The sequence below is a fragment of the Podarcis vaucheri genome (assembly GCF_965113315.1).
Source record: "Podarcis vaucheri genome assembly, chromosome: 14".
Lineage (NCBI taxonomy): Eukaryota > Metazoa > Chordata > Lepidosauria > Squamata > Lacertidae > Podarcis > Podarcis vaucheri.
This window is the reverse complement of record NC_138752.1, coordinates 35,088,067-35,108,734: the sequence shown is the minus strand read 5'-3', so window position 1 is coordinate 35,108,734 and position 20,668 is coordinate 35,088,067. Positions and strand designations below refer to the sequence as shown.

Sequence of the window (20,668 nt, the reverse complement as noted above, 5' to 3'; positions counted from 1 at the left end):
CATGTGGTGGGCTACTAGAGTGTTCATGGTTCATATCCCAACATGCCTCAGAATAATTTTGCCATCATCTGCACCAAGAAACAAGCTCAGTGAGAAGCTGCAGTACTTTGATATACTCATTCAAAACTATGTCAGCTCATGAAGTCCATTGTGTTGATGCTGTGTGGAAGCTCCTTGTGGAAATTAGATCATGATGAATCTTTTCTGCAATGAGCCAAGTGACCGGTGCTTACCCATCAGCAGATGGTGCAGAGTAGATGTCAGCAAAAAGCGCCAGTGTTTCTCTTACTCGCATGTAAATGACTTTCGGAACATGCCCTCTGCCAGGTGTCTACTTTTACCCTTGGGGGAAAACGTGTTGTTCCACAAGAATGAGCTAAACGCCTTCCAGAGTCGGAGGGAAATGAGATTCAGATTAAAATTTGAGCTGCACTTTACCTGTCTCCAAGTCGTGTCATTTCGCCTTTTTAGAGCAGCATTAAGGGGAAAACAGCTTTAACTGCCTCTCTTTCCCCTTGTTGATCCCCTCCCCTCCTGCACAGCCTCTGCTGTACTTCACAGTGAGGAATCCAATTACCTGTGGCTGACTTGGTAGGATATCTGGATGCTGAAGTAGATCAGCAGAAATGGGCATCCGGCACCAGGCAGGGATAGCAAACAGCCTGGGATCGGTGAAATCAAATAATAGGTGACAACCTCATTTTATTAGAAGTCAGAATAACGATGAGAATTATTCAAAAGAACAGCAGTGTCTGTGAGGGTGTGCGTGTAGAACCAAACACTCATGCATAGTTTGTCTCGCAGTTGTTTGCCCTACAATAGCAGTGAAAGCCTCCTCCCTGCATCTGCCTCCTGAGGCAGATACCACATTCAACCCAACGGTAGGGTCACCCTGATTATTTTGCTTGTTAGCTAACACTGCAATTGTTTGGGACGAAAATGCTACATTCCAGCCCCATCTGCATGATATTTTTAAATCAGTACTCGCACCATTTTAAACAGCCATGGCTTCCCCCCAAAGAATCCTGGGAACTGTTAAGGGTGCTAACTGAAATCTGTTGGGAGATTTCCCTATTCTCCTCAAGGAGGTACAATTCCCAAAGTGGTTTTATGGTCAATCCCTCTTCCCGGGTAACTCTTAGCAATTGTAGATCTGTGGGTTGCATTTACCCACTGCATACACAAGAGTCGCAAACAGGACACGCACAAAGAGAGGGCAAATATATGTGCAGGACACAGGACACATAAAGGCACAAAAGCAGATCAGCTGAGGAGGGGGTTATTTATGGTTGCCATATTTCAAAAAGTGAAAATCCGGATAGAAAAGCTGTTGAGTTGTTTTTTTTGGGGGGGTGGGGTACAAATCCCATTGAAGTTGGGGGAATCCTGGATGTATGGCAACCCTAGGTTATTGCCCCTCCTTCTACTTCTAATGTGTCTTGAGGGGTCAAGCTGCATTTTCATCAGAGCTCTGGGATGGGCAGTCCAGCACTGTGTCTACTTCAAAGTTTTTTTTCCTTGTTTTTCAGTGCCAAAATTGGTTGGGAAATATGGGAATGTGGGGGAGGAACATCAGGCCAGGAGGCTAAATGCACCCCTTCAGGCCTTTTTATCTGGCCTTTGGGTCTTTCCCCAGATCACAACCGTGTCTCTCCAGTCTACACCCCTCATTGATTTTGCTTCTCACTGCAAGTGTCTTTGCTGAGCTAGAACGTTGTCCTTGAACACTGATAAACTTGCTTGTCCAGCTATAGGATAGGGAGGGTGTGTGAGAGAGTATGCATAGACACTACAGTGGTGCCCCACAAGACGAATGCCTCGCAAGACGAAAAACTCACTAGACGAAAGGGTTTTGCGGTTTTTGAGCTGCTTCGCAAGACAAATTTCCCTATGGGCTTGCTTCGCAAGACGAAAACGTCTTGCAAGTTTATTTCCTTTTTCTTAACACCGTTAATACAGTTGCGAGTTGACTTCGAGGAGCAACTCATAGAACGCAGTGTGGTAGCCTTTTTTGAGGTTTTTGGTGATTTTTGAAGCTTTTCCAAAACTTTTCCGACACCGTGCTTTGCAAGATGAAAAATTCGCTAGGCGAAAAAACTCACGGAACGAATTAATTTCGTCTTGCGAGGCACCGCTGTAGTTTAATGTACAAAGGTAAAATTTGAATCCCTTGCACCACCCATTTTTGCTTCTGGCCCCACACACCATTGCCATGTGGCCCTCAGAAGTTTGCCCAGAAGGGAATGTGGCCCTTGGGGTGAAAAATCCACTCAAGGAGTGCATATACTGGTAATTCCCATTTTAGGCACAACCAATATGTGCATGATGGTGCATACTCACACAGCACCAAACCCAGAAGTGACCCTGAAACGTCATCAAAGATGGCTATTAAAAGGGTGGAATGGCGCAGCTGGGGTAGAATGGGCCAGAGCAGGGGCAGAATGGGGTGTTTCAATTTCGCACAATTTCACACAAGCGCGCAATGACTCAGAATGCAATCCCAGCGCAAATCAGGGGGGTTGTCTCTATATCTTGCATTAGAGATACATAACTTTTCAGTACTTTGTTTAAATGCAGGAAATGATCTCAGGCATTAGCCATTATGTAGAGATAACAAGTGGCTCTTGCTGGTATGCGAACACACCCAGTTTGGCATGTTATTTTTTATTATTATTATAATCCTTTAGACTGATAAGCATCAGCTATTATGGCTTTTCTTTCCAAGGATTAAACACTTTAAAAAACCTGCATCTTTCTGGAAGATTACAATAAAATGCCAGTGATCTGTGCAAAATAGCCAGTAGGGTACTTTTGAAATGGTAAAACAGGCTGCAGAGATTCTTGGTATGTTAAAAGTGCTAGTAATCTCTTATACTCTTGTTGGGAAGATAGCTGCATAGAGGGTACTTTTCAGATCCCAGTGGAGGAAACTGCATAAGTATTGATTTGCAATGTGCAGTTTTTATTTTTTAAAAAGATTGGATATATTAAGGACATTGTGGCAAGTTTGACATAAGCCTATTACCAAGGACAATTTCAGAGTTAAGAAAGCATATTCTATGGTAGGTAGGAGGCTGAGGTCATAGTATGAACTGATTTATTTTAATTTTCATGGGTAAAAGTTTTCAGAATCAACCAGCGTTGGCTCATAATACCCCTACCGTGACGACTCAATCTTACAAAGTAACCATCTTACATTATCAAATGTTGAGGCCCTGGTTTTAGCACCAGGAAATGAGTCATCCTTTCATGTCAACACAGCGGCCCAGGACTTGGTATAGTCCTTCAGAAAGCAATTGCTAGATTTCTTGTGCTCTTTTTGCTATTTTATCCATAGTCACCTGGACTGCACTTCATTTTTGGAGCTGCAGATGTGAGCATTACCCTACTTCCACTACATCACAGAGATGTGCAAGGTAGGAGGGGTGAGCAAATGGTTATTAGCAAGAACATGGAATGGAACCTATGAAATGACCACTCCCAGTCATCCCCCCAAAATTGTGGTCTTTCCCCAACTCCCCTGCTGCCAAATGTAGCAGTGCCCATGTGTCCCCCAGTTGTGTGATTCCTTTGCCACCCATATCAAAAGGATTCTCACCTATCTGCTTCATCTGAATAAAGATAGTCGTGGTCCATGGGGTGACACAGAGAGGGTGGGGCTGCTCACCTGCCTTCTCAGCACCGAGCATCAGTGCCAGTTCCTGAAAAGGGGAGGGGAGATGCATGGGGAGCTAGGTGTGAGCTTAGCGATGGAGTCAATGCAGTGCTTCTTCCCTTGTTTCCCTCTCCCCCAGCAACTCCCGTCTCCTTCATAGGGACCAGCATTGATGTCTGATGTCTGGAAGGCAGGTGAGCAACACCACCCTGCTTGCAATACCCCACTGACTGCTACTGGACCCAAGTAAGACGGTCCGTGTAGAGCTTGTCTGAATTTCGGGGTGGAAGTCTTGTTAGAATAAAGTTAGAAACTCAAAAACAAAAAAGCAGCCAGTCCCCAGTGGGACCCTCCAACCAGCTTAGCCCTCTGAGGCCTGGGGCAAAAGTACCCAGCTGTCTGCCCCATACCTGGTATTGACCTGCAAGTAAGCACTGTCATAGAGGTATACAAATTGCCCACATCCACATTGGCTGTGCTTGGGGCAAAAGATGCTTCCTTGTATGCATGGGTTTCCTACACTTGGATCAGGACAGGTAGATAGGTAGATCAACTGTAGCTTTTGAAACATTTGCCACTTCTGGGTAACACGGTGAGACTTCCCTTTCATGCATTTGGCCATGTCCCTTTCATTGCATTAGCTTGCAACCCCAAGCCGTTTTAGTCCAGTACGAAGCCAGCATGTGGGACTAATATGTTAACATCTGTTCCGTACAGCAAACGCACAATGACCTTGGTGTATCATCATTAATTTTCTCTCCAAACAAACCAGCCAGAACTATTGCTAGTAGAAACAATTTGAGGAACATCAGCATATAGTCAAACTTATTTAGTCTGTGACATTGATAGAAGGCCTGTTGCTGTTTGAACACAAATTCATCAAGGCAGCGGAGGCGGAAAACTCGCCTCAACGGAACATGCAGCAATGGTCGGTACACTGGAGACATTTCGCTTTCCCCCACCCTCCCAGTTCTGTCTCTTTTCAAATGCTGAATGGACCATGCAGTCTTTCGAAAAACCTTGGGCAGATAAATTTAATCTGAACACATCCAAGCTTCGACAAATATATTCATCTTCATTTCAACGCCCTATAGTTTCAGAGATAAATGCTTAAATCAACAAAGTGGTAACAGCACTCCTCATAGAAATTTTACTAGATCATTCAGGCCTAGCCTTGATATCAAGAGTTACACCATGCAAAGAAGAGACACATTTCTTGGTTTCTTTACATTTTTAAGTGACAAACAGCTTGGGGACTGGACTTAGTTATGGAATTTGTCTAGAATGTTTTTATTTAAAAGTTTGAAGCACTAAGGCAGAGATGGGGTAGTCTGTGGCCCTCCAGGTGCTAATGGCTGACAACATGGGCAATGGATGAATGTGGGCAATGGTCACTGGGACTAATGAAAGCAGGAGCCCAGCAACTTCTGGAGAGTCACGGGTTCCCCACCTCTGCACTAAGGGTCTGAGAAAGGGTTTGGAAGCAGAACAGAGTCCTTATCAACTGGGGCGAAGATCCACAAACTGCCAAAGTTGCTCACTCATCTGGTCTGTATTGCTGAGTCCAAGCTATTAACATGATATTGGGTTTTATTCCCCCTAAGAGCCCAAGCTCTTTTGGAAGCCATCTCCCCAGAGACAGGCTGTAGCTCAGTGTTAGAGCAGCTAAAGGTAGAAAAGTCCCATGTTCCATCCCTGGAATCTCCAGGTGGGGCTATGAAAGACCCCTGTCTGAAATCTTGGAGAGTTGCTTAACTAGATGGACCAATGGTCTGGTGTGGCAGCTTCCTATGCTCCCGGTAGTAGCCAGTGGGCCATGGGTGTAACTGTGTTGCTCACCTGCCTTCTCAGTTCTACACTTTGCTGCAACTTACCAAGAGCAATCCAATGCTCCTGGTTACTGCACCCATGCTGTGGCTGAACTGCACTACTCTCCTGGTGCCTTAACCCTTCCCGTCAGTAAACAGCAATGTCTGGAAGGCAGGTGTACTGATAAATACTTGGAGAAGTTCACAAATGCAGCCCCACCCCCCAGCACTGCCCTCCTGGTCGCTACTGTAGGTTCCTATGATTATGTGTATTTAGGATGCTATTCATTTTAAGAACTTTATATCTTCTTCTTCTTCTTCTTCTTCTTCTTCTTCTTCTTCTTCTTCTTCTTCTTCTTCTTTTGTATTAGGTCTCTGGCCCTGAATTCAAATGATAACCCTTTCAGTTCCCTAAGCTACTCCTTACTAGTACTTTGGAAGCAAATAATATTGACATTGAGTTCTTAGTTCAACTAGTCCCTGCAAAGAACACAAGACAGACAAGCCGCAATAATCAATAAAACGCAGTGGGTGTTACCGGATGCTTCCAAAGAAGCCACAACAAGAACAAAATGTTGATACGTTCGAACATTCACACAGTTTACGATGTTTGCCTTTCTGTAATTCCTTCTCAGTTGTGGTGCAGTGGGTGCAAACCTAACTCTCCAAGAGTCATGCTCCTCTTAGTTAGAGAAAATGTAGGTTATGATAGCAAAACCATCTATGTTAGACAAGTCAGTTAACAAGATCATACGACCTTTCCTTCCGAGTTCCTCACATATAACCCAGTGTGAAAAATAAAAGCAGCTGCCAGAGCTCTGCAAATAAATAAAGGTTCTTTTTCTGGTAATCAGTTTTCTACAGAAGTGCATTTCGAGAGACTAGGACTATGCTGCTTGCAGCCTTGAATCACAAAAGACCCCATGGTCTTCATCCAAGGAGCTCATGGTAGTATTTTCATGAGGTTTACCTCTCCATTTTATCATCACAATAACTCTGCAAGGTAGGATGGACTGAGTGAGAGTAACTGGTTGAAGATCACTGATCATGGGTGAGTGGGTCTTCAAACCCAAATATCCCCACTCCTGGTCAAACATTCTAATCATTGGCCATGCCAAAAAATGGGGGTGGGCAATCTGTGGCCTTTGGTCTAATTTCATGTGAGGGAGGAAGAAGGGGTTAAAGTGGATGGCAGAAAAAGTAATGGCCCCACATATCTTTGACTCTAGTCCCTCCTACCTCCAGTATGTGGTCCCTGACAGATTAACTCTGAAGGAGTGCAGCCAAACTACAAAAAGGTTGCCCTGGCATAGACATATTTTGTCAATTACTGCAGATACCCCAGAAATGTATCTGTAGTAATTGTGCTAGTTTAGTGGTAGTACCAGCAGGATGCCTTGGTCCAGTCTGGGCAAGACTGAACCCTTTACTAGGAACCTGATATCCAGAAGAGATCAAGAGGTTACAGAGATCAGGGCGGGAAGACAGCAGTAAAAAATTCATTAAGTTCCCAGAAGTTCCCAGAGTTGTGGGCTTTTTTGGAATTCTGAGCTACAGTTCATTCTTAATGGAGTTACCGTGCCAAGTTTGGCTGACTGTTTGACCTCCCCTTTTTAGGAGTGTGATGATGTGTGAAAGCCTTGCTGTCAGACAGAAGCAATAGTGATGCAATTTTCAGGGCTAATGATTCAGCTGACCTAATGTCCTCTTCCAGCTGCTTTCTATTACTGTTGCTTAACTGGGACGATGAAGGCTCAAGGGACTGGCTTTATATAATGAACTTACTGTGCAATTATGGGCAGCTCCAGCAGGCATCTAGAGCAATATCCTTTTTTTCATTTTGGGACACTGAACCTTTTAAAAAACAAATGAACATTAACCTGGTGTAATGTGGACATTCCCTACAGTTTGTTTTTTTTTTTTTGCGACCATCATGAAAGTCCCCGTAACTTTTTGGATTTCCCTTTGAATCTTCAGCTGGTCCACAATGAGGCAAAGAAACTTCTTGTCCTCCTGTAGAGCAACATAACCAAAATAAAGTGGCACAAGCAATGGCCATGAAGAATAAGTAAGTTTTTAAGAGGTTCCAAAAAGGCATCACCAGACATATATAATGTTCTGCTGCTTTTAAACTGGCTAATCAATTCTGGGGACCAGGAGTTTTTGTCACTCTGAGCTTATTTTTGAGGTGGCTAAGGGGTGCTTGTGAATCTCCTTTCTTTCATTCTTCAAATCAATCATCTCACCAGTGATCTGCACACCTCGGCCTTCCCAAGTGCTCGGACTTCAATTAAAGCCCAGTGAAATGACATGTGACAACTTTTTCCATCATGCTTTTTCAGAGCAGGGGTTGTGGGCAGCTGGGGTGTGTGTGCAGAGGGCTGGAAAAATGCAAAGAAGAACTTGATTTTATCTGTCCTGAATTTTACAACATTCAATTTCATTGGCTACCCATGAGTTTTAGTGTTATGACAGAGGGGAGTCCCCCCCCCACACCCTATCTTCACTTTCTCCATACTATGCACAATAACTTTTATCATGTCTTTATGCCTCCTCTGAGGGTGGGGACAAAATGAGAGAGCTTCTCAGTGGTGGCTTCCTTGTCCGCAGAATGCTCTCCCCATCACTGCCTGTTTTTAGGTTCCTTTAGGCTTGACTTTTCTGCTTACTTTTTAGTGGAGTAGGGTGGTTGAGTTGGATCTGCACTTTTAGGCATATTATTACGAGTATTGCTTAAATTTTCTAATGTTTGGTTTTGTAAGTCACCTTGAGTTCATCTTTTTGAAAAAAAATGTGACATCATCACCATCAAGTAAACAGGATTCTGTTGGAACCATGCTCTTGTTGAGGCTTGAAAACTCAAGCATACCCCTGTCTCCCATTTGTCTGCACTTCAAGTTCCAGTCTGCTTTGCCAGACCCCATCGGTATGTGTGCCATACCTCAGTAGGCAATGGCAATCAATGCTCATTGAAAAAGCATCTCCTATCTGTCAAAAGCCATTGAGCAAGCATTTTTGGCTAGCTCTAGAAACATCCACCGTGCCCACTGGTGCTCAATAGCAAGCAAGGAAGTGCATGAATGATGATGATGGTGCTATTCCCAGTATACCACCTTTATTAAGTCTTGATACAGTTTCATGGCAATAATATATAACTCTAACATTCCAAGCCTGTATATTTCAGGGGTGGTTTTAGAAACAACACACTGTAAGCACAGATGTTGGATAAGAAGGTGAAGTGACTGATGGGCTGTCTGGCTGTGACGTTAATCAATATGTTAATGAGGGATGGGCTGAGCAGCTAATTCTGTCCCATTGCGGTGTCACTTGTACTCAATCTTATGTCTGTTATGTGTGCCGTCACATGCCATTCTACCCCATCGATTGTAATTTGTATGCACTTCACATGTGCATTATACTTACAACATGCACTTTTCAATACATTCACCAGTAAAATATGCGGGTTTTGTATGCAACTCTTATGTAAAGTGCATATTTTTGTGAGCACTATTTGTATACCAAAATATGCAGAGCAGAATCCAAAGATGTGAATAATCCAGCAGCCTATTCCATAAACTGTGTAGACATGCCTTTGTAACATGAATTTTCTTTTTAAACCCATCAGTATTTATTGATGTTTTGATGGTGTTTTAAACCATATTGTACTCCACCTGGAAATATTTTTTATAAGAGTGCACATTATAAATATGGAAATGTTTTCACAAGGGGCTAAGAAAACAATATGGATTGTTTCAATGTGACGGCAGTCAGCACAACATTAAAAATGAAATGCTACATACATCTATGGAATGGAATGCATAAGCATCCCAGGATTGGTTAAAGTGTCGCTGTTGATTTTGTGTGTGGCTTGGGGCTTATATGGGCAGGCTGTTGTTGTATAGTAATACATTTAAAGCAGTATCATGCCACTTTAAAGCTTCCTGGCTTTCCCAAAAGAATCCTGGAAGCTGTAATTTGGTTAAGGGTGTTGAGAGTTGTCAAGAGACATCTTCTTCTTCTTTGGCGATCACTTGTAGCCGAGGAAAATTGTCTTCCATAAACACAGTTTTAACGGTGGGTCCATAAGTGACTGTGGAGGCCAATTCTGGATCCACACGCCCTTCCACAGTGGGGACATTGGTTTCCGGGCGGGAGTTGATCACAGTGTGGATTTGCCAAGGGTGCCTTCCTCTTAGCACATTTCTCCCTTTCGTCCTGAGTTTGAGTGTCTTCAAAGCCCTTGACACCTTTGGTAATGGCTGTTCTCCAATTGGAGCGCTTGCAGGCCAGTTTTTCCCAGTTGTCAGTGTTTATACTGCAGTTTTAAAGACTTGCCCTGAGAGAGTCTTTAAACCTCTTTTGTTGACCACCAGCATTATGCTTTTCATTTTAAAGTTTAGAATAGAGTAGTTAAAAGACATCTATTCCACTCAGAAAGCTACAGTTCCCAGAGTTCTCTGGGAAGAGGGATTGAATGTTAAACCACTTCAAGGTAAGATCAAAATCCCACACTCACTGAAATCTTTTTTTAAAAAATAAAGTGCCTTGTGAATGATGCAGAAAAATTTTGAAGCTTCTTTCACAGAAGAAGGAACCCTTGGATAAATCTGAGGAAAGCACTATAATGAATGGCACAAAATAAGATTTCACTGAGCAGCCAACTTAGGGAATCTAAAGCGTTTGAAACCCCAGACTGTTTCCTATTGAGGACAGGAAAGGAATGCCATACTCGTGCTTTGATTTCTCCTGACTACATTGTCGGCTTTCTTAAATGAGAGGCAGAGAGAGAATGTCAGTGAGAGAAATGAGGACTCTTGAAAACCACGTGAAAAGAGCCCTAACCAAAAAGAATGCTGGAAAGCAAAAAGGTCTGTAAAGGTGTGCAGCAGCCGACATGTGCAGAATGATCAAAGGGCTATGAAAGACACATCTCCTCCATTGCAGGATCTTACTTTTCATCTAGCTCCTCCAACAGGTGCCATGATAGCTGTGCCACTTGCAAGAAATGGCAGGTGTTGCCGACAGAGAGAAGAGAAGGTGAAATGTAATGCACAGTGACAGTTTAGGGAATAGAATAGTTGTAATTAAAAACCAGGGGAGGGCCCTAGCTCAGTGGTAGAGCATCTGCTTCACATGCAAAAGGGTCCAGGTTCGATCCCCAACATATCCAGGTAGCGCTGAGAGAGTCCTCCCTGGCTGAATCACTTGAGAGTGATTCTTCTGGTCAGTGTGGACAGCACTGAGCTAGATGGATCAATAGTTTGATTCAGCCTAAGAGAGGGAGGGGGGCTTTCAAATTATAGCAGTGCCCTGTCTGAGTCCAAAATTTGGCACACCCACCCACCCGCCTTCCATTCTGCTCAATTCATGATGTCATAGTTGCACCGTCCTGCCTCTAAATAGGGATTACAAATGGGGAGAGTGCTGTTGTACTCAGCTCCTGCTCTGGGGATTCTCATAGGCTGGCCTCTATGAGAACAGGATGTTGGACTAGATTTGCCTGATCTAGCAGATTCTTCTTATGTTCATAACTCCCACCATCCCTCATCATTGACCATGATGCCTGTGGTTGATGGAAGTTGGAATCCACCAACATCTGGAGCAGAGGCACCAGTTTGCAAGGGTGATCGGGGTGCCAGCACTGTGCATGTGGACATTACATGCACACAATGTCCCAATGTCATACGCGTGACATCAGGATGTTGGGAGGACCTGGGGTGGAGGCAAATGTGGTGGAATCACAGCTTCAATGGCAGATGTCTCCTCCCCCTGCTCATGCTGTCACCACCAGCAGAGGAATGCTTTGACCCTCCTTCCTCTCCTCAGCAGGAGGAGAAGAACAAGAAGGAGTCGGCCATTGAAGCCACACCATGCTTGGCTCTGTGCTCAGCCTCCTCCATCCCTTGATTTTTTTTTGGACCATGGGGGGGAGGGGTTCCCTCCCAAAACTATTGGTGGGAGGACAAGAGGGCTCTGCCCTCATGAGTTGGCTCTCCTGATCTAGAGGGACTTGTTATATAATTACCCTTTCCATTGAACTCAGCAGCTTTTGCACAACTGATAGTGGCACAATTACATGTTCTCTAGTCCTATGCTACACATAATATTTTGAAAGAGAATGAAAAACAGAGCTTCGGCTTAGTATTTGCCTCTGGCTGCAGCTCATTCCTAATGGTCTGAAGCAACAGGGAGAAAGAGACCAATGAATGACCCCGTAATGCTTGCTTTGAAAAAGTAGAGCAGAATATTGGCAAATACTTACACAGGCCAGGGTCAAGAGAAGTGGTATGCTTCTGAACTCCACTTGCTGGAAACCTCAGGAGGAGAGAGTGCTGTAGTGCTTAGGCCCTGCTCGTTGGCTTCCCAGGAACATCTATTTGGCCACTGTAAGAAAAGGATGCTGGACTACATGGATCTTTGATTGAATCTAGCAAAGCTCTTCTTGTATACAAGCTAATACTCTTGGCACAACACCAGCTGAGGCACAGTAGAGGACAAGATAGCCATTCTTCCCTCTGGGAAGCATGCACAGAGCATAAGGTAGCCAAGTCGCTGTACTAAAGTCTCCAGCTCGAGACCCCTAACATGGGCATAAAGCAATAGAACTGGTTGTTTTCCCTGATTCCATTTTGACAGTTGTGTGTCACACTTTTAGAAAGGAGAAGACCAATTTAACACTGAAGTTAAATGTTTTCACTTCCTCATCAGAATAGGAGAGAAGCTTGCTGCATCGTGAACATACCTCTTGCCATGACCCTTCAGCCACAATAGCTTAAGAGGCAATTAATCCAATTCCTTATTTGTTGAATCAATACTAATGCAATGTTTTCCCTCTCCTATAATTTGCAGGCTTTGACTGTTCTGACCGTCAACAACATCGAGGTAGGGAATTCTGGTTTGTTCTGACTGCATTTATGTCTCTGAGTGATTGAGGAAATCTGGCTGCCTGCGTACGATGGAATGTATACATTTGAGCTTTAAGGTTCTTCCTTAAGTTGCTTTGGTATTGTTGTATCAGGTTGTTTGGATTTAATTCACAAGGACATTATTTTGGAATAGCTTTATTCTTCTCTATCCTGTTTCAACTTTCTAATCCTCCACATTTCTGTAAATCTAGCAAAAGAGGTGTAGAGCATAACCTGCTCACACCATAATGAGAGCTATGTGCATGCTGAGATTCCTGTGGGAATATGGTTATAGGTACAGAATTAAACTTTCTGAAACTTGTGGCCATCATTTTATTTAGAGTTAGTTTCTAGCCCCTATGACTGTTAAAACTTGCTTGCTTGCTTATAAACCTTATTGTGGGTGAAAAAATATAAGTCCTGAAGAAATAACTTTACAGGTTGTAATAATATAAGTCTCTCCTTGATTTATTGGCAGGAGTGGGGGTATGTGATTTGTGTGAAACATTTGCCCTAGTGTACCTTATCTCCAGGAAGAGAAACTGGTAACTTCTTGTTGACTGGAGCCAACCAGTGCCAATGGTAGAAGACCAGTTTGGTCCTCATTATATCAGTGTCTAGAACTGTGGCATTTCTCTTTTCCACATAGAAAAGAATGGCACACAGTCATTCATATGGAATAAAGTCAATGTGTGCACTTATGGACATTGTTGTGTTGGAATTAGAACTGATCCTTTCCCTGGCAACTCACCTCCTGGAAACCTGCTCCAATCTGCATAACTCTACCTGTTTATTTGAATAGCCCCACCTCTCCCGAATGAGAAATGTGTGACCCTTCTTGTTGGATTATAACTCACATCATCCTTGATCATAGATGGCGGGAGCTGATGGGAATTGGTGTCCGATATCTGCCAACCTTACTATCTGCATTAGAGGCTCATATAGTCCATTGCATGGTGACTCAGGTGACCCCATTTGTGGAACTACCTGTCTTTGAAGGTACAGTCTGGTGATTCCCTCCCCCCATCAGCTATAAATGTATCTATTCACACATTGTGGAGAAAAATGTAAACCTAGGCACAGAGGGTTTTTTATGTCTACAGCTGGACTATTTGAATGGCTAGGTGCTGTGTCTTTCATCTTGTTTAATTTAATGTGCATATTGTTATTTATAGTATGTTATTGGTACACAGTACAGGAATGGTCCAAGGCATTTTGCTCTCTGATGACAAGTTAATGTTGCTCTCCCCACTTTCCATATGCAGAAGCTTGGCAGCTGAATCTTACTTCAATACTGGCCAGCAGCTGGAAGGGGCTGCCCCTGATACCTTCCAGTATTTGCTGGTGGTTGCCATACTGCTCTTAATGGTAGCACCATCCCTAACAGGGATGCCAACTTGAATAAAATATTGTGGGGGCCCCGGTAAACCCCACCCTGCATAATTGATCACATGATGCAGTGCACACACACCATTTGAATGGGAATGCCCATCAACTTTGTGGGGAGCCGGGCCCCTCAAATATTTTATTGTGGGGGTCAAAGCCCCCATTGCCCCTAGGAGTTGGCTCCTATGAGCCCTGACATTGCCCTGGCGTCCTCTGGGATAAAGTACAGTATAAAAGTACAGTGAATTAATAAATAAAACATCTGAAGGGCCGCAGATTCCCTGTTCCCTGTATTATAGGAAGACAGAATCCATATCCCTATTTTCTGAATCCTTCGTGGGAAGAGGGCAACTGGGGATAAGTGCATTACCTACCTGACTCCACTATTGTCATGCTCACCAACCTCCACACATGGGAAGGCTAACCTTTGAAGTGGGAAGCTTATACGGTTCCCACACAGTTTGAGAGCCTGGGAATTCAGGGTTGCGACTCACAAGTGGGGAGCGTGCATGGAAAAGACTGGATGGAATCTCATGGAGGGTTGTGAGCATTTAGTTGGCCACTGTGAGAACAGGATGCTGTACTTGATGGACCTTTGGTCTGATCCAGCAGGGCTCTTCTTAAATTATTATTGGATAGTAACATGGGAATGGAGCTAGTGTGCTCATGTCCTCTGTCCCTCATCATGCGATGGTGAAAATATTAGGACCTGGGGTATGTTTCTGAGTCTTTGTGTGTTTCACATGATGGCTAATAATTTCCCAGGTTGCTCGCATGGATCTGTATGTGAGAAGCTGCTGGCATGCTTTGAAAAAGAAATCTATTAGCTGCCATGTTTTTTCTTTCACAGAAGTAAGCTGTTAATTCCCTGTTGCTGCAATGGCCCAGCCACTGTGCCTTAAAAAAAATAAAACCAACCTTATTTTATTTCAGTGAACAGAGACTTCCTCATTTAAATGTAATATCAGTTGATAGCCTAGAGAGTGTTTCTATATGAAGCTGGCCCCAGCTTCACAGCAGGAAATTTGTGATGCTCGCTAAAGCTAATGTTTAACTATAACAAAATGTCTAGGTGACTGTTTCAGTCAGATAAATTTTTAATAGGAACCTTTGGTAAATTAAATTGCATTATTAAAGAGAATAGATAAACTTAGCTAGTTGCTTTAAAGAACAAGGACATAAGTTCACTTGCATTTGGAACAGGAATGACAATCTAATTCACTCAGATTCAACTTGAAAGTGATGTTTGCAAGCCTCAGACCTGCCTGTCGTACAAATATGAATGCTAGATTAAACATCGCTGAGTATGACAAAGTTCAGAATTCTGGTTATCTGTGACTATAACAATTTTGGTGTTTCTATATGCTAACAAACTGTTTTTTTTTTAAATGGAAAAAATAGATGGGTTTCACAAACATATTCACATCTCCTTAAAAAAAGGACACAAGTTTTATTTAGTAGTGGGGGCCAAAGAACCCATTTTGTTCCTGAAACATGTAATGTGAAATTAAGTGTCACTTTCCCACTTCAATCAACATTATTAGCTGCCCCCAGGAAGTAGGGGAGGTGATAAAATAATGGAGCATTTCTGCTACGAAACAGTGTAAAAAGAAGATAGAAAATTGCATACAAGGCTGCTTGGTTGGGGGTTGGTTGGTAGCAAATCAAATAATATTTAGTTCAGCCTAGGGATGGGTGAATCTTGTGAATATCAGTTTCATATATTTCCACTATTAATTTTAATTTGTCATGTTTGCAGATATCAGTTTGCCATTTTTTTAAAAAAAGGAAAGAGTCCTTTTTTTCATGAAATTTTCTCAGCAGTTTAGTATGCATTTTTCCTTATATGTACTTTTTTGCAATTTTAGGAAATATGTACATTTGTGCAAGCAATTCCTCCTGCCAGAATGCATTTTTGTAAGTTAAATTAAATGTTGTGCTTTTCTGATCATTCCGTCACACCAGGCATTTCTGCTTGCCAGAAGGAACAACCTTCCCTCTTGCCCCCCCCCCCCCCGTGCACTTTTCTGGGGGTTCTCCTGGCTTTCCAGAGTGGATTTGGAGGAAGGCACAGGGTACGGTGGTGGGAGGAGTGGGTGCCCTTACACTAGCTTCTGCTAGCAGTCTGGGTAGGTTAAATCCAGGCTATGACTTTTTGTACACATTTTCTGGTTGCATAACTGCACTACAAAATTCAGGGATGTGTAAAGTAGAACACAGAGGTGCATTTTAGCTCATGTATTGTTTCAGAAAATGTGTGGGTTTAGTTTAAAATGCAAGCTAAACTAAATTCCCCACCAATACTCTATAGAGATGGAGGAAGACATTCAATGCAGTTCACGTTTAAAGGCGAACCTACCTAATTCACACTTTCCAAAGCAATGTGTGCATGGGAAGACAGTTGTCCTTTGAAATGTGCACTTCTCCAAATTTTTCAGTGCAGTTCTCCATCCAAAAATGTACAAAAATGCATACACTGGGGTAAGACATGCCTATAAATGACCATAATACTGAAAATAGCATACAAAATGCATTATCTTAATGTGTATGTTAGGCAAAATTGCATACAAATTCACACTGAAATGCTGATAAATTTCCATCAGCATATGGTTGGGAGGATGGAGAAGTAGAAGCATGTCTCTTTCTCCCCTCCCTCATGAGGAGTTTGGATTTGATATCCCGCTTTATCACTACCCGAAGGAGTCTCAAAGCGGCTAACATTCTCCTTTCCCTTCCTCCCCCACAACAAACACTCTGTAAGGTGAGTGGGGCTGAGAGACTTCAGACCAATATGACTAGCCCAAGATCACCCAGCAGCTGCATGTGGAGGAGCAGAGATGCGAACCTGGTTCCCCAGATTACGAATCTACCGCTCTTAACCACTACACCACACTGGCTCATGAATGGGCAAGACTCCAAATTAATTTGGTCTCTGATCTGGGTTAGGGCAGCATCAGATGACAACTGCCCCCAGAACACCAGATCAAAGGGGCCTCACACAGTCCTAATAAGCATGGCTTTATAAGGTCAGGCTTTTTGGTGTCTGAACTCCACAAGGTTTTTTTTTTAATGTCATATTTGGAGAATGTAATCGTTTGGTAATATTTGCAAAATGTAAGAGCTTGTAAATTGCTTGGATGGCTTCTACGTACATCTCTTCAATTCAAAAAAGGGGAGCTGTACTGTCACATGGCTATGTATCATCTTGTAACTGAATGCTTGCGACTGGAGAATGTAGATTGGCTTTTTACAGCTTAAGCCTTGTTAGTCCTGCTATATAACAGAGGGAAATTCTCAAAAGCTATTGGCATCTCTGCCCTTTTCAATGGATTGAGGCAGCAGTGCACACAATCTTCTTAATTCTCTGTAACTCTCTGATTACTTGCTTTCTTGGATCCGAGGTCTTTTTTTTATATTCCAGGGTATCAATATGTACAAGCGCACGTCTCACTTTTGATAAGGGGATGCTTTGTGTAAAGGCTTCATTTATTTTGAATAGTGATGGGCTTCCATTCTTGAACGGCACATCCCAAACCACTCTAACATCTGCTTAATCCGGTTTTGTACTCTTGGATAATTCGACTGTGCATTTTTTGCCAGATACTTGAGATATCCAAAGGAAGAACAGCAATAGTGGTTTCCCTCTCTCTTACATATTTCAAATAGCTTTTCTTTCAGCATTCTGTTATAGCCATACAATTTCAGAGAAAGAAATATCTGGACTAGATGCTGCCAAGTAATTGGGAGACCCTGATTATTTTTAACACACAGGCGTTACAGCCATTGACAAGAGTCGCCGCTGCAAGCCGCCAAGTCTCCCCTGAATAAATACCGGCTCCGCCTATACTGTGTCTTTTTAGTGTCCTTCTCCTTGTAAATATTCAAATTACACACTTTTTTATACAAAGAATATCTCATGCATATGGATTCTAATAAAAGATTGTTATCACAAATGGCTCCGCTCTCTTGTACAATAATACACTTAATGGGGCATGTTAATGTCATTACAAAGTAGACTTCTGAACAGGCTAGAATATGGCCATTTATTATCTAAGCCATGATAATAGGCAACATGTAACAATCAGATTTCAAGGCAATTCATCAATGTGGTCCGTTATGGGGGGGAGGAAGAGTGTTCAGTCTTGTATTCATGAATCACAATTTCTTGGTGGTCATATCTGGATCCCGATCTGGAATGCTTGCTGCCCAACCCAGTTGTTGTGAAACAGGGCCTGAGCAGGACTGTCAGAACTGCTCTATCGGACAGGCAAGGCCAGCATGGTATAGTGGGCAGAGGGTCAGACAAAGACCTCACAGACCAGCATTCAAATCCCCATGACCATGAAGTTCACATGAAGCTCACCTTGGGACAGTCACTGCCTTGCGCAACCTAACCTGCCTCACAGGGCTGTTGTTGAGATGAAATAATTGGGAGAACCATGTATACCACATTGAGTTCATTGGAGGAAATGTTAAGATATGAAATGATGATGATGATGATGTCAAAATCCTGGTAGTTATTCATATCACGGCCAACCTAGAGGCTTCATCCAATCTCTAGGAATAATGTTGGATACCCTATTCCCACCTGCACCTGCTGCTGTTCCTGCTGCTAAGGTAAGGAAAGTGGTTAGGCTATGTATGTTGGAGGATGGTGAGGAGAATTTAAGGGGAAGGAAGGAGAGGTAGATGCATGGTGGCCACTGGGAAATATTCTGTAGCTCAGAATTCAACCCATTCTGGAAAATAATGTCAGGGCTTTTAAAGCTCAACTCTCGTTTGTGGGCTTCATTTGTGGTCTATTTTATGTGCCGCCAAAAGTTCGTTCATGATCCTGGCTTCTCTCTTTGGCACTCAGTATGGAGAATTATGTCAGCTTTAGTTTCCCTTTCGTTTTTCCACATGCCATTTTCACTTATATATTCTGCATGCGTATTTTTTGGTTGGAGAGCTCACTGCAACATTTGGAGATGCGTGGATTTTGAAGGGTGGCTACATTTTGGCTTGAGTGTTGGTGTGGGAAACACAAGTGTATTTGCCTCATATTGAAAAAGTGAAGTAAACCTCTCTCTCAAGGCACAAATGTGGTTCAGATGGGGCTCCGCATGATGAAGGTCATTTTCAGTCTGACTGTGTTGCTGACATCCACAGGAGTGTCCTCCTAAGCCTTCCGTGAGACAAACATTGTAATGGAAGAAGGATTTATGCCTGTGCCAGGCAGACATTTCAAGCCATTTCCATGATTTGTGGTGCACCTCTTCCCTCAGGCTCATGAGCCCTGCGCGAAACTAACTGAACACAACTTTGCCTGTTGTACAGAGCAAATGTACACAAGTTATCAGTCTACTCCTAGCTTATCAAGAAATGCCATTCAGAAGCTATGTTTGCGCTCTCTCTCTCTCTCTCTGACACACACACACACACACTTCCTTTCTTGGAAGCAATAGGTCAAGCTTAGTAAGAAGGATACTTTAGAAAAGGCCGACAAAAGTGTTAGGTTTTGGTTACCATTTTGCTTTGCTTACGCTGGTTGTGTTTTTTTAATCTCTGAAAGAATTGACGATTGCTTCACTGGCCCACTTCCTTAGTATTTGGTAAAATGTCATGACCACTGTATGGGGTTATGTTGGAGATGGATGGGTCATGCTCTTTGTGCACCAGGCCAAGTTTCCAAATGTTTGTTTGTAAGCATCTTCTGTCCCATTTCTACATTTATCTGTGATTGATTGATTTAATTAATTTTGCTTTTAAAAAGTACATTCAACTTCATATTTTTTTCCTTATTAAACTTTTTTTTTACAAAAGTGGCTCACAATAAACAACATATAACATATATATTAAAACCAGCTTTAAAAAAGCATAAACTGTTTAAAGTACATATTGAAATGCTATAAGAATGCATTTTATTTGTTTTGAGCCAGTAACTGTAGTACATAATTTGGGGAAGTGTGGAATCCAATGGATGATTATCATTTGACCAAATTTCCATCCTGCCTTTCCTGCCGTGGGAGCCCAGGGTGGCAAACAGCAAAACAGTAAAAACAGTACAGAGAAAATAAAATGAAAAATTATTTGAAACAAGAGCATTTAAAACATTTAATAACATTAGGTTGTATCCAATTCTGCAGAAGAAGTGTTCTGCTCACCCAGTGGGACTTCCCCTTCCTCTCCTCCCCCCCCCAAAAAAATATTTTTTATAATTTACTGTATTTATATCCCACCTTTTCTTCCAAGGAGCTTGAGATGTCATACATTGTTCTCCCTTTCATTTAATCCCATTAAGAACTCTGTGAAGTAAGTTAGGCAGTGACTGGCCCAATGTCACGCAATGAAGTGGGGATTTGAACCCTGGTCTCCCAGGTCCTAGGGGACGCAGGTGGTGCTGTAGGTTAAACCACAAAGCCTAGGACTTGCCAATCAGAAGGTCGGCGGTTCGAATCCCCACAATGGGGTGAGTTCCCGTTGCTCGGTCCCTGCTCCTGCCAACCTAGCAGTTCGAAAGTACGTCAAAGTGCAAGTAGATAAATAGGTACTGCTCCAGCGGGAAGGTCAATGGTGTTTCTGTGCGCTTCTGTGGTTCGCCAGAAGCGGCTTAGTTATGCTGGCCACATGACCCGGAAGCTGTACGCTGGCTCCCTTGGCCTGTAAAGTGAGATAAGCGCCGCAACCCCAGAGTCGGCCACGACTGGACTTAATGGTCAGGGGTCCCTTTACCTTTACCTCCCAGGTCCTAGTTCAGCACTCTTAACCAGGACAAGGCAATCATAGTCATGTTCCAGGCAGGGCTGGGATGAAGTTTGGTCTGAAATCCCAGAGAGCTGCTACCACTCACTGTAGACAGTACTGATCTAGACCAATTCTCTGACTTTGTGTAAGTGAGAACTTCCTATACTCCCATTCTTTATAATGGATGA

At 43.0% G+C, this 20,668-nt stretch overlaps 1 protein-coding gene across 15 annotated transcripts in view; it reads left to right on the top strand.

The window, feature by feature from the left end:
* The window catches only part of RBFOX1 (RNA binding fox-1 homolog 1), a 1,477,709-nt gene that overhangs the window by 340,399 nt on the left and 1,116,642 nt on the right, over nucleotides 1–20,668 (top strand). For all 15 annotated transcript variants that reach the window (XM_082199142.1, XM_082199117.1, XM_082199122.1 and 12 more), the window contains exon 3: nucleotides 12,313–12,345. In XM_082199142.1, the coding sequence (XP_082055268.1) occupies nucleotides 12,313–12,345 (33 nt within the window). The remainder of the gene's footprint in view (nucleotides 1–12,312; nucleotides 12,346–20,668) is intronic.